The sequence below is a fragment of the Mustelus asterias genome, chromosome 19 (assembly GCF_964213995.1).
Source record: "Mustelus asterias chromosome 19, sMusAst1.hap1.1, whole genome shotgun sequence".
In the NCBI taxonomy this organism is placed as follows: domain Eukaryota; kingdom Metazoa; phylum Chordata; class Chondrichthyes; order Carcharhiniformes; family Triakidae; genus Mustelus; species Mustelus asterias.
The window spans coordinates 27755930-27769849 of record NC_135819.1 but is presented as its reverse complement, the minus strand read 5'-3'; the positions used below and the strand labels follow the sequence as shown (position 1 = coordinate 27769849).

The window sequence follows — 13920 nt, the reverse complement described above, 5'->3', positions numbered from 1 at the left end:
CTTAAATGAATGACTCCCTTAGTTCTAGATTCTCTGACAAGAGGAAAAATCCTCTCCACCTTCACCCTGTCAGTACCCCTCAGGAGCTGAAATGTTTCAATGAAGTCGCCTCTTACTCTTCTAAACTCCAGTTGATACAAACCTAACCTCTCCAAACTTTCCTCATAAGACCAATGCTGGTATTAGTCTAGTAAACCTTTTTTGAACTGCTTTTAATGCATTTACATCTTTCCTTAAATAAGGGGACCAAAACTATCCACAAAACTCTAGATATTGTCTCACCAATGCCCTGTACAGATGAAGCATAATCTTTTTGTAGTGACTGGTTCTCCTGTTGGAATTTTATTTTTTCATTGGAATGTGTCTATTCTGTGTATTCTGAAATATTCCTTTAAACATCTGCCACTGAATCTCTATTGATCTATTCTTTAAGCCAGAGTTTCCCAAACTTTCTGAGCAGCGGATCCCCCAGTGTTTTCCCAAGTGCATCAGGGAACCCCAAGCATTCTCATAATGTCAATACAGCTTTTGTTGCCACAAGGTAGGTGCGAACACAGAAATCAAATGTAAACAAGTCTTTTCTATCTGTGCATATATTAGAAATTCGTAAAAGGCACATAGTCTCAAGTACATTCATTATACAAAAGAACAACAAAGAACAATACAGCACAGGAACAGGCCCTTCGGCCCTCCAAGCCTGCGCTCCCTCACATAGCTCCCTCACATTAACCTCTGGCCAAGGCACCCTACCATGTCCTCTTAACATTAACCCCTGCAAGTCTGCACTACCCACTATTATTAAAAAAAATTAATGCTGGAAATTGATTCTCGTATTGGACACACACACACCTCTCCTTCACATACGCATGCACACACACACGTTTCCCCTCTCTCACACACACACACATCTCCCTCTCTCACATACACATCTCCCTCTCTCACATACACACGTCTCCCTCTCTCACATACACACACACATGTCTCCCTCTCTCACACACACACATGTCTCCCTCTCTCTCACACGTGCATATGCTTCCCCTCCCTCCCCCTCTCTCTCACACACACACACACACACACACACACACACACACACGACATTAGCCTTGACGATGTGGGAACTGTGGAATACCAAAAGACAAAAAACGCTGTTGGGAGTTGTGTACAGACTGCCAAACAGTAGTAGTGAGGTTGGGGATGGCATCAAACAGGAAATTAGAGATGCGTGCAGTTAGGGTACAGCAATTACTATGGGTGACTGGAATGCTCAGTGCATTCTACGCCCGTTTTGAGCAAGACATCAGCGAGAGCATGTCCTCCAACCTTGGAAACCCTGGATGAACCTGTATCTGGGGTCACCATTGCAGATGTCAGAGTAGCTTTCTTGAAGGTCAGCCTACGAAAAGCAACTGGCTCGGATGCGGTACGCGGACGTGCACTCAGATCCTGCGCGGATCAGCTGGCGGGGGTATTCACAGACATCTTCAACCTCACTTTACAACAATCTGAGGTCCCTATCTGCTTCAAGAAGGCGACCATCATCCCAGTACCTAGGAAAAACCAAGCAGCGTGCCTTAATAACAATCGGCCGGTGGCTCTGACATCCATCATTATGAAGTGCTTCGAAAGGTTAGTCGTGGCACGAATCAATTCCAGCCTCCCGGACTACCTGGATCTACTATAGTTTGCCTACCGCTGCAACAGGTCCACAGCAGGCGCCATTTCACTGGCCCCGCACTCAACCCTGGAACACCTCGATAACAAGGACACCTATGTCCGATTCCTATTTCTTGACTACAGCTCAGCCTTCAACATTATTATTCCCAGGAAACTCATCTCCAAACTCCGTGGCCTGGGCTTCGGCACCTCCCTCTGCGAGTGGATCCTGAACTTCCTAACTCACAGACCACAATCAGTAAGGATAGGCAACAGCACCTCCACGATCATCCTCAATACCGGTGCCCCACAAGGCTGTGTTCTCAGCCCCCTACTATATTCCTTATATACCTATGACTGTGCGGCCAAATTCCCCTCCAATTCGATTTTCAAGTTTGCTGACGGCACCACCGTAGTGGGTTGGATCTTAAACAATGACGAGACAGAGTACAGGAATGAGATAGAGAATCTGGTGAACTGGTGCGGCAACAAAAATCTCTCCCTCAATGTCAACAAAACGAAGGAGATTGTCATCGACTTCAGGAAGCGTAAAGGAGAACATGCCCCTGTCTACATCAAAGGGGATGAAGTAGAAAGGGTCAAGAGCTTCACGTTTTTAGGTGTCCAGATCATCAACAACCTGTCCTGGTCCCCCCCCATGCTGACACTATAGTTAAGAAAGCCCACCAACTTTCTCAGAAGACTCAGGAAATTTGGCATGTCAGCTACGACTCTCACCAACTTTTACAGATGGACCATAGAAAGCATTCTTTCTGGTTGTATCACAGCTTGGTATGGCTCCGGCTCTGCCCAAGGCCGCAAGAAACTACAAAAGGTCATTAATGTAACCCAGTCCATCTCACAAACCAGCCTCCCATCCATTGACTCTGTCCACACTTCCCACTGCCTCAGCAAAGCAGCCAGCATAATTAAAGACCCCACGCACCCCAAACATTCTCTCTTCCACCTTCTTCCTTCGGGAAAAAGATACAAAAGTCTGAGGTCACGTGCCAATCAACTCAAGAACAGCTTCTTCCCTGCTGCTGTCAGACTTTTGAATGGACTTACCTTGCATTAAGTTGATCTTTCTCTACACCCTAGCTATGACTGTAACACTACATTCTGCACTCTCTTTTCTCTATGAATGGTATGTTTTGTCTGTAGAACGCACAAGAAACAATACTTGTTCATACATGTGACGATAATAAATCAAATCAAATCAAAGACTTCAATCTGCATATTGATTGGGTTCACCAAACTGATAGCAATGCAATGGAGGAGGATTTCTTGGAATGTAAAGGGATGGTTTTCTTAACCAATATGTCGGGGAACCAACTAGAGAACAGGCCGTTCTCGAGTGGATATTGTGTAATGCGGGAGGATTAGTTAGCAACCTTGTGGTGCAAGATCCTTTGGGGAAGAGTGACCATAGTTTTGGAATTATAGGCCAAAGCTAACTTTGATGGTATTGGACGTGTCGTGGCTAGGATAAGCTGGCAAAGGATACTTGAGTTGACAGTGAATAGGCAATGGCAGACATTTAAAAAACACATGGATGAACTTCAACTGTTCATCCCTGTCTGGCCTAAGAGTAAAACGGGAAAGTTGACGCATCCACGGCTAACAAGTGAAATCAGGGCTAGTGTTAAAGCCAAAGAGGAGGCAGATAAAGTGGCCCGAAAACGCAGCAAACCTGAGAACTGGGAGAAATTTAAAATCTAGCAGAGGAGGACAAAGAAGGAGAAAATAGAATACGAGAGTCGGCTTGCAGAAAACATACTGACTGCAAAAGCTTCTGTAGATATGTGAAGAGAAAAAGACTGGTGAAGACAAATGTAGGTCCCTTACAGTTAGAATCAGGTGAATTCATAATGGGCAACAAAGAGATGGCAGACCAGCTGAACAAATACTTTGGATCTGTCTTCACTAAGGAGGACACAAATAACTTTCCAGAAATACGAGGGGACAGAGAGTCTAGCATGAAGGAGGAACTAAAAGAAATCCTTATTAGGCAGGAAATTGTATTGGGGAAATTGTTGGGATTAAAACCCGATAGGTCCCTAGGGCCTGATGCTCTGCATCCTAGAGTACTCAAGGAAGTGGCCCTCGAAACAGTGGATGCATTGGTGATCATTTTCCAGCGTTCTATAGACTCTGGAAGAGTTCCAGTGAATTGGAGGGTAGCTAATGTAACCCCACTTTTTTAAAAAAAAGAGAGAGAAACCAGGAATTATAGACTGGTTAGCCTGACATCGGTGGTGGGGAAAATGCTGGAGTCAATTATTAATGATATAATAACTAAGCATTTGGAAAGCGGTGACCGGATCGGTCCAAGTCAACATGGATTCACTGAAGGCAAATCATGCTCGACAAATCTTCTGGAATTATTTGAGGATGTGACCAGTAGAGTGGACAAGGGTGACCCAGTGGATGTCGTGTATCTGGACTTTCAAAAGGCTTTTGACAAGTTCCCACACAAGAGATTAGTGAGCAAAATTAAAGCCCATCATATTGGGGGTAATGTATTGACGTGGATAGAGAACTGGTTGGCAGACAGGAAGCAGAGAGTGTGAATAAATGGGTCCTTATCAGACTGGCAGGCAGTGACCAGTGGGGTACCACACAATTCAGCGCTGGGACACCAGCTATTCATAATATACATTAATGATTTGGACGAAGGAGTTGAATGCAATATCTCTAAATTTGCAGACGACACTAAGCTGGGTGGCAGTGTGTGATATGAGGAGGAGGCTAAGAGGCTGCAGGGTGACTGGCTGATTGGGCAAATACTTGGCAAATGCAATATAATGTGGATAAATGTGAGGTTATCCACTTTGGTGGCAAAAACAGGAAGAAAGATTATTATCTGAATGGTGACAGGCCATTTGGCCCTTCAAGTCTGCACCGCCATTCAATATGATCATGGCTGATCATATTTTGTTGCAACGTCAAGAGGATTTGAGTCTTGCTGCAGTTATGCAGGGCCTTGGTGAGGCCACACCTTGAGTATTGTGCACAGTTTTGGTCTCCTAGTCTGAGGAAGGACATTCTTGCTATTGAGGGAGTCCAGCGAAGGTTCACCAGACTGATTCCCGGAATGGCAGGACTGACATATAAAGAGATACTGGATCGACTGGGCTTGTACTCACTGGAATTTAGAAGAATGAGAGGGGATCTCATAGAAACTTAAAAAATCCTGATGGGACTGGACTGGCTAGATATGAGAAGAATGTTCTGATGTTGTGGAAGTCCAGAACCAGGGGTCACAGTCTAAGTCGAAGCCATTCAGGACTAAGATGAGGAAGAACTTCTTCACTCAGAGACTTGTGAACCTGTGGAATTCTCTCCCACAGAAAGCTGTTGGGGCTGGTTCTTTAGCTATGTTCAAGAGGGAGCTGGATGTGGCCCTTGTGGCTAAAGGGATCAAGGGGAATGGAGAGGAAGCGTGAGTGGGATATTGAAAGTGCATGAACAGCCATTATCATATTGAATGGTGCTGAGGCTCAGTGCAGAAGCCCCGACTCCTGAACCTATTTTCTATATTTCTATGTTTCACACACACGCGCTTGCATCCCTCTTTCTCTCCCTCACACACATCTCTCTTTCCCTCTCACACACACAGACACGTCTCCCCCACTCTCTCTCTGTCTGTCTCTGTCTCTCTCACCCTCCCTGTCTCTCTCCCTGTCTCTCTCCCTGTCTCTCTCCCTGTCTCTCTCCCTGTCTCTCTCCCTGTCTCTCTCCCTGTCTCTCTCCCCGGCTCTCTCCCCGGCTCTCTCCCCGGCTCTCTCCCCGGCTCTCTCCCCGGCTCTCTCCCCGGCTCTCTCCCCGGCTCTCTCCCCGGCTCTCTCCCCGGCTCTCTCCCCGGCTCTCTCCCCGGCTCTCTCCCCGGCTCTCTCCCCGGCTCTCTCCCCGGCTCTCTCCCCGGCTCTCTCCCCGGCTCTCTCCCCGGCTCTCTCCCCGGCTCTCTCCCCGGCTCTCTCCCCGGCTCTCTCCCCGGCTCTCTCCCCGGCTCTCTCCCCGGCTCTCTCCCCGGCTCTCTCCCCGGCTCTCTCCCCGGCTCTCTCCCCGGCTCTCTCCCCGGCTCTCTCCCCGGCTCTCTCCCCGGCTCTCTCCCCGGCTCTCTCCCCGGCTCTCTCCCCGGCTCCCTCCCCCGCTCTCTCTCACGTCTTCCCTCTCTCACACAAGCACACACACGTCGTTACCTCACAAACACATCTCCCTGTCTCCCACACACACACACACACACCTACCTCTCTCTCACACTAGCCCCTCTCGTACTCACACTTTCTACCCACCCTTCTCAAACATACTCCACTCGCTCTCACACACACTCACCCCCTCTCTCACACACACTCACCCTCACACACACACCCTCACACACACACACTCTCCCCCTCTCACACACACTCACCCTCACACACACACACTCTCCCCCTCTCACACACACACCCTCACTCACGCACACTCACCCCCTCTCTCACGCACACTCACCCCCTCTCTCACGCACACTCACCCCCTCTCTCACGCACACTCACCCCCTCTCTCACGCACACTCAACCCCTCTCTCACACACACTCACCCCCTCTCTTACGCACACACGCACCCCCTCTCTCACGCACACTCACCCTCACTCACGCACACTCACCCTCACTCACGCACACTCACCCTCACTCACGCACACTCACCCTCACTCACGCACACTCACCCTCACACACACACACTCTCCCCCTCTCACGCACACTCACCCCCTCTCTCACGCACACTCACCCCCTCTCTCACGCACACTCACCCCCTCTCTCACGCACACTCACCCCCTCTCTCGCGCACACTCACCCCCTCTCTCACGCACACTCACCCCCTCTCTCACGCACACTCACCCCCTCTCTCACGCACACTCACCCCCTCTCTCACGCACACTCACCCCCTCTCTCACGCACACTCACCCCCTCTCTCACGCACACTCACCCCCTCTCTCGCGCACACTCACCCTCTCTCTCACGCACACTCACCCCCTCTCTCACGCACACTCACCCCCTCTCTCACGCACACTCACCCCCTCTCTCACGCACACTCACCCCCTCTCTCACGCACACTCACCCCCTCTCTCACGCACACTCACCCCCTCTCTCACGCACACTCACCCCCTCTCTCACGCACACTCACCCCCTCTCTCACGCACACTCACCCCCTCTCTTCTCACGCACACTCACCCCCTCTCTTCTCACGCACACTCACCCCCTCTCTTCTCACGCACACTCACCCCCTCTCTTCTCACGCACACTCACCCCCTCTCTCACGCACACATGCACTCCCTCTCTCACGCACACACGCACCTCCTCTCTCACATACACTCACCCCAAGACACACTCTGAACCCCCCCAACCCCAGTCTGTCTCCTTGTTCTGTGGTTTCCTCTGCCCCTGAGGCCTGCTCTACTCTGCTCCTCCCTTTTCCAAGGCCCACTCTGCTCCCCCCTCCCCCTATGAGTGACTCTGCTCTCCCCTCTCCCTAAGACCCACTCTACTTCCACCCCTGTTGAGGTCCACTCTGCTCCCCCTCCCCAAGGCTCGCTGTGCTCCCAGTTTCCGGAGGCCCACTCTGCTCTCCTCATGCTCTGCCGCGTGCATTTCGAGTTCTGTTCTGAGGCCCTCTCTTTCCATCACTCCACTGTCCATGATTGTCCAGTCAGAGGCTGCTTCTGGAGAAGCAGCTCTGCAGCATTTTTCAATTTTTTCAAATGTGCCTGTTTTGCCATGGATTCTCCGGAAGGTTCTCATGGACTCCCTGGGTTCCGTGGACCCCGTTTGGGAACACCTGCCTTCAGCACATTTGTTAGTTCATGCTAACTAGCTTGTCTTTCCTGTCCTTTCATACCTTCATAATTACAGCACTGCTTTAATGGGCTCATAATTGTACGATGGGGAAACGATGGAGTAATTTAGATTGGTGGGGGAGAGGGTGAGTTATGAGATGTACTTAGACTTCGAGGTCATTGAACCTCTTTCTATATTGAAGCCAGGTCATGGAGTGTTTCTGCTGCACTAACCCTCACAATCACCTCTGTCCTGGTCTGCTCCTGGGATTGCTCCTGGAGGGGCTGGCAAAGACTACTTTCCCCCTGGCCCTCATATCTTCACTTAGGATATTCAAGGAAGCATCAAGAAAACAGGGGGCAGCCTTGCCACTCATCTCTACTGCAAACAAATCTTCCACAGTGATTCAGCAAACAGCAGATGCACCCTTGCTTTCGGAGGTTCCCTGTTGATTTTATTTGATTGGTAGTTTCTAAAAATAGTTACTGTATATATAAATTCAATTCTGATTGACGTGAATACATATTTTCAACATTAACCTCTAAACTGTGAAAGAGTTGTCAAATGAGCAATAGAGTCCAAAATATCAATCTATTGGTGAAGGCAGAGGCCTGGCTGAGATATTAAATGAGTATTCTGCTTTGATGTTTATCAAGGAAGAGAACTTTGCCAAAGTTTTGATAAATCAGGCCACTGTTAGGCTATTGGAAGTGATAAAAATAACGAGCAGGAAATGGAGGCTGGCCGTACCACATCAGATAAGTAACCTGGTTTGGGTGAGATAGTAAGGGTAGAAATTGCAGAGGCACTGGCCCCAATCTTCCAGTTCAGCTTAGATAGAGTCATAGAGGTTTCTAGCATGGGAACAGGCACTTCGGCCCAACTTGTCCATGCCGCCCTTTTTTTTAAAACCCCAAAGCTAATCCCAATTGCCCGCATTTGGCCCATATCCCTCCATACCCATCATACCCATGTAACTATCTAAATGCTTTTTAAAAGACAAAATTGTACCCGCCTCTACTACTATCTCTGGCAGCTTGTTCCAGACACTCCACCCTCTGTGTGAACAAATTGCCCCTCTGGACACTGTTGTCTCTCTCCCCTCTCACCTTAATCCTATGCCCTCTAATTTTAGACTCTCCTACCTTTGGGAAAAGATATCGACTATCTAGCTGATCTGTGCCCCTCATTATTTTATAGACCTCTATAAGATCACCCCTCGGCCTCCTACGCTCCAGAGAAAAAAGTCCCAGTTAATTCAGCCTCTCCTTATAACTCAATCCATCAAGTCCCGGTAGCATCCTAGTAATCTTCTTCACTGTTTGCAGTTTAACTTATCAGGGTTAAATGCCATCTGCCACTGCTCTGCCCATCTGACCAACCCATCTATATCTTCCTGTAATCTACGACCCTCTTCTTCACTATTAACCGCCATGCCAATCTTGGTGTCATCTGCAAACTTGCTTATCATTCCTCCCCCCGCCCCGTATTATCAGCTGTATCATTTATGTATATAACAAACAATAAGGGTTCCAGCACTGAACCTTGTGGTATGCCACGAGACACCAGTCTCCAGTCACTCAAACAACCTTCTCCCACTAACCTTTGAGTACTATTACTAAGCCAATTTTGGATCCATCACACCAAGATTCCCTGAATTCCATGTGCTTTAACCTTCTCAATCAGGCTCCCATGTGGGACCTTGTCAAAGGCTTTGCTAAAATCCATATAAACAACATCACTTCCTTTATCCACACACTTGATCACATTTTCAAAAAAATTCGTTAGGTATGACCTTCCTCTGACAAAGTCATGCTGACTATCCCTAATTAATCCATGCCTTTCCAAGTAGAGATTAATTCTCTCCTTCATAATTTTCTCCAATAGTTTCCCTACCACTGACATGAGCTTCACTGGTCTGTAATTTCCTAGTTCATCTAACAATCTCATAGAATTGTACAGTGCAGAAGGAGGCCATTCGGCCCATCGAGTCTGCACTGATCACAATCCCACCCAGGCCCTATTCACATAACCCCATGCATTTACTCTAGCTAGTCACCCTGACACCAAGAGGCAATTTAGCATTGGCCAAACCACCTAACACGCACAGCTTTGGACAACCTTCTTGAAAAGTGGAACCACATTAACTGTCCTGCAATCCTCTGGCACTTCTCCTGTGAGAAGTTTAACAACACCAGGTTAAAGTCCAACAGGTTTATTTGTGGCTTTTGCTACCAAATAAACCTGTTGGAGTTTAACCTGGTGTTGTTAAACTTCTTAGTGTGTTTACCCCAGTCCAACACCGGCATCTCCACATCATGACTTCCCCTGTGGCCAGAGAGGAATTGAAGATTTGTGTCAGAGCTGCTGCAATTTCCTGCCTGGCTTCCCACAGCAACCTGGGATGCAATTCATCTGGGCCGAGGGATTTGTGTGCATCTCAAGAAGGAAATTCAGTAGCACCATTGATTTGAACTTTGCCCCCAGATAGATAACACGATTAGGTAGTGTTGTGATTGAAGAGATTGAGAATTGATGGTGAAAGGAGACAATGGATGCTGGAAGGTAATTGAGTCGACTGAATAGCCCAATATACAGAAAAATATGAAGAGTGGTACAAAGAGTAGTAGCATAGCAATCGAAGTCCAGCACAGTGTGGCGGGGTGTAAGCTAGATGTTCCATTCCAGCACAGCATCCCAGTGCGAGCAGTATGGCCTAGCTGTGGTTCTTAAGCAGATAAGATATCCTGGCAATGTCAAGGAAAGAAAAAAGAATTGCTTCAGCAAGGACTGGAGCAAAAGGTTGGCATCACCTGCTCGCATAAAGAATGGGAGCTCCAAGTTAAGAGATATCAATGGGCTCCTCATTAGAGTTCAAAACAATGTGTCAAGTCAGAGAAAAATCAAAATAACTGGAAAATTAATCATTTGATAGTACAGAACTTGACAATTGTTGAAAAAGACACATGGTGTGAAGCTTTTCACCTTGCACTCATCAGCATAGAATTAAAGTCAAAAGTCAGAAAGTCAAAGTATATTTATTAGTCACAAGTAGGCTTACATTAACACTGCAATGAAGTTACTGTGAAAATCCCCTAGTCACCACACTCCCGGCGCCTATTAGGGTACACTGTGGGAGAATTTAGCATGGCCAATGCACCTAACCAGCATGTGTTTCAGACTGTGGGAGGAAACCGGAGCACCCAGACGAAACCACACAGACATGGGGAGAACGTGCAGACTCTGCACAGACAGTGACCCAATCACAGAATCCTACAGTGCAGAAGAGGCCCTTCGGCCCATCAAGTCTGTACCGACGCATGAAAGGCCCTGACCTGCCCACCTAATCCCACTTGCCAGTACTCGGCCCATGGCCTTGAATGTTATGATGTGGACCTGGTGTTGTGAGACTTCTTATTTGAATGTTATGGCATGCCAAGTACTCATCCAGGTACTTTTTAAAGGATGTGAGGTATCCTGCCTCACCACCTTCCCAGGCAGTGCATTCCAGACTACCCTCTGAGTAAAAGGTTTATTCCCCCCCCCCCCCCGGTGCAATGAGTGAATATGCTCCTTCTCAAAGGAATATATGTAGCTTTGGGCATGTGTAAGTAAGCTTGTCTGATATCTTAAATTGGGTTGTCAGTGTAATTTTTGGCACGTTTAGCAAATGCTGTCCAATCGCATAATGACATTTCTAATTTTTATTGCTAGGGTAGTGTTCCAGATGTAGACATGGTTGTGGATGCCACTCTTTTTCTGTGGCGCAAGTGCAAGGCGGTTCTACAAAGAGGCAACTTTGGGATTATTGGTTCGACTAAATACCTAAAGAAGCTGGATAACTTTGGGAAGGTATGAGCATTCATTAACCATCAGCCTGATTGTATGACTCACGACAAAAATAAAATACCGTGGTTGCTGGGAATCTGAAATGAAGACAGGAAATGCTGGAAGCACTCCGTAAGTCAGGTAACATCTTGCAGAGGGAAACAGAGTTAACGTTCTAGGTTAGTGACCTTTCTTTGGAACTGGAAGGTGCTTGAGATGGACTGTATTTAAACTAATCACAGATGTATGAAAAGTGGGGGGTTGAGGGTGGCAGTTGTTGATGCAAGGTGATAGGTTGGATGGCAGAATGATTTAATGACAAAGGGATGATGGTTCAAGGTCAAAATAATTGGTAATGGAACAAATCAAGAAATTAAAAAATGATCCAGTCAAGGGGCCTATAAAGAGTTATAGTCGGGCAATAGAGGCAGAGGGAAGCATGAGAATTCTGGCAAAAAGGAGAAGGCTGCTTGATTGAAAAGATAAGCGATTGTGCACAAATAAGAGAGCCGCAAAAAACACTGTGCAAGTAAAACCCAAATTTATGACAGTACAATATCAGCATTGACTGGACAAAAATGCCATTATAGTTATATTTGGCTCATTAAAGTCATGTACTAACTTTGAGTGCAGCAGAATTGCATCATTTGATTTAAATGTATATAGGCCATTGCGAGTACATTCAGAAAGAATGGATGGAATTTAATAACCCCTCCCTCCCCCAGTTCAGAAGCTATGTGCTTGGTGGAAGAATGCCTCCGCCCTCCTGTCTCCCATCAATCCTGGGGTGTGAAGCCTCCCTGTCCTGAGGCCAGTTCAGGCCCAAAGAGCCTCATTACAGCACCACTGGTATTTAACTAGTGGCAGGTGGGGACCTTCTCGGAGAGAAAGTGTGATTCTGTCTGAAAGCAAAAATAAGAGAGAAACCGAAACAAGCAAACAAGATAGGTGGATAGAGTTTGTGGTCTGAATTTGTTGAACTTAATGTTGTGTCCAGAAGACTGAAAAGGACCTAATCGAAAGAAGATGATGGAAGTATCAACTGTGCCTCAATGACAGCACTCTCACTCCTGAACCACAAGGTTCCAAGTGCAAGACCCATTCGAGGGCTTGAGGCCAGAAAAATCAAGGCTGACATTCCTGTGCAATACTGAGGGAGGGCTTGCAGTCTTTCACATGGGAACTTAAAGGGAGGTAGGCATCTGCCTGTTCAGATGGGTGTAAAAGGTTCCACGGCGCTATTTCAAACAGGCTGACTTGTTGAGCATTTTCTGTTGGTATTTTAGATGTCCAGCATCTGCAGTATTCTGCTTTTTGATGAGTGAACGTTCTTGTTTTCTTCATTTAATTTCCATTAACTATGATTCTGAGAACACCGGGAGCAACCAGTCACCCCTTTGGGCAGAAGTGATTTTCTTTCTTTGGTTTCAATACTAAGACAGCAGTTTACTCTTTCATGTAGCTGACATCTATACATTTATTGTGTTTCTTTCAGTGGATGCATATCCTGTCCATACTTCAAGAAGTGACTATTTGGTGCAACTTAGGGGACATTGATCCTTTAGTAATGGTCGATATTACACTGTACGCAGCAGGGTTGCTGGAAGCTCTGGCTGATTCGTATCTGAAATCCAAGATAAAGTCAGGTATGATGTTTCATCATCGGAAACGAATAGATGTTTTGTTGCTGATAATATGTGTTTAAATAAATCACATATTTTATATCTACGCACATTTATATAGTGCCTTTTACAACCATAGGGAGTTGCAGATTGCTTTTCAGCCCACCAGGTATTTTTGAATTGTAGTCCGTGTTGTAATGCAGAAAACGCAATCGCCAACTTGTAAATAACAGTGTTTTAACAACAGCAATGTGATGATAACCAGGTAATTCTTTATAATGATGTTGACTACGCGATAAATATTGGCCAGGATATCTGTAAGAACTCCTCTGCACCTCTTTGGAAATGGTATGTATTTGGTACGGTTTTATTTTTGATATAAGAGTGCGAATTTTGTGGTCAATGGGAAAGAAACAGCACTTGCCATTCACCTCACTAACAGCTTCCACAAGCATATTCAACAAATAACCTTGAATCTGCACTGAAACATACAGAGCGTAATTTTCCAGCCTTTACCGCTGGCGAGCTCTTCTGGTCCCACTGATGGTTATTCCCCGTGGCATGTTCCCTGGTGGTGGAGGGTGCAGGCAAACAAAACCCCGTAGACAATGGCGAGATTGGAAGATATCACCACTGGCCAATGGCTCTGCCACTGGAAAATACACTGCGGGAGGGCCAGAAAATCCTGTGCCCCAAGGCTCAATCAATATAAATTACATTTAATACATGAATGCATAGCAAAATAACGATTTGGCAAGAATGATATGATTAAGAGGGAGGAATAAAAGAATGGAATAAAATAATTTTTATTTTAAAATAATCTCCACCAATAATTAATCTTTGGAAGAATGAGATTTCATGTTCATAAGATTAAATTTTCGGAGCCATGGAATATTCAACACTTACCACTGAATGCAGCAGGCCTAACTTCCTCTGGCATTCTCACTCTCCCCTTGATGTCCGACTACAGTACAGAAGGAGGCCATTTGGCCCATCGAGTC

At 46.7% G+C, this 13920-nt stretch overlaps 1 protein-coding gene across 1 annotated transcript in view; it reads left to right on the top strand.

The window, feature by feature from the left end:
• cfap54 (cilia and flagella associated 54) overlaps nucleotides 1-13920 on the top strand; it is a 211481-nt gene that overhangs the window by 55387 nt on the left and 142174 nt on the right. The window contains exons 14-15 of the mRNA XM_078234599.1: nucleotides 11184-11321; nucleotides 12793-12943. Coding sequence (XP_078090725.1) covers nucleotides 11184-11321; nucleotides 12793-12943 — 289 coding nt within the window. The remainder of the gene's footprint in view (nucleotides 1-11183; nucleotides 11322-12792; nucleotides 12944-13920) is intronic.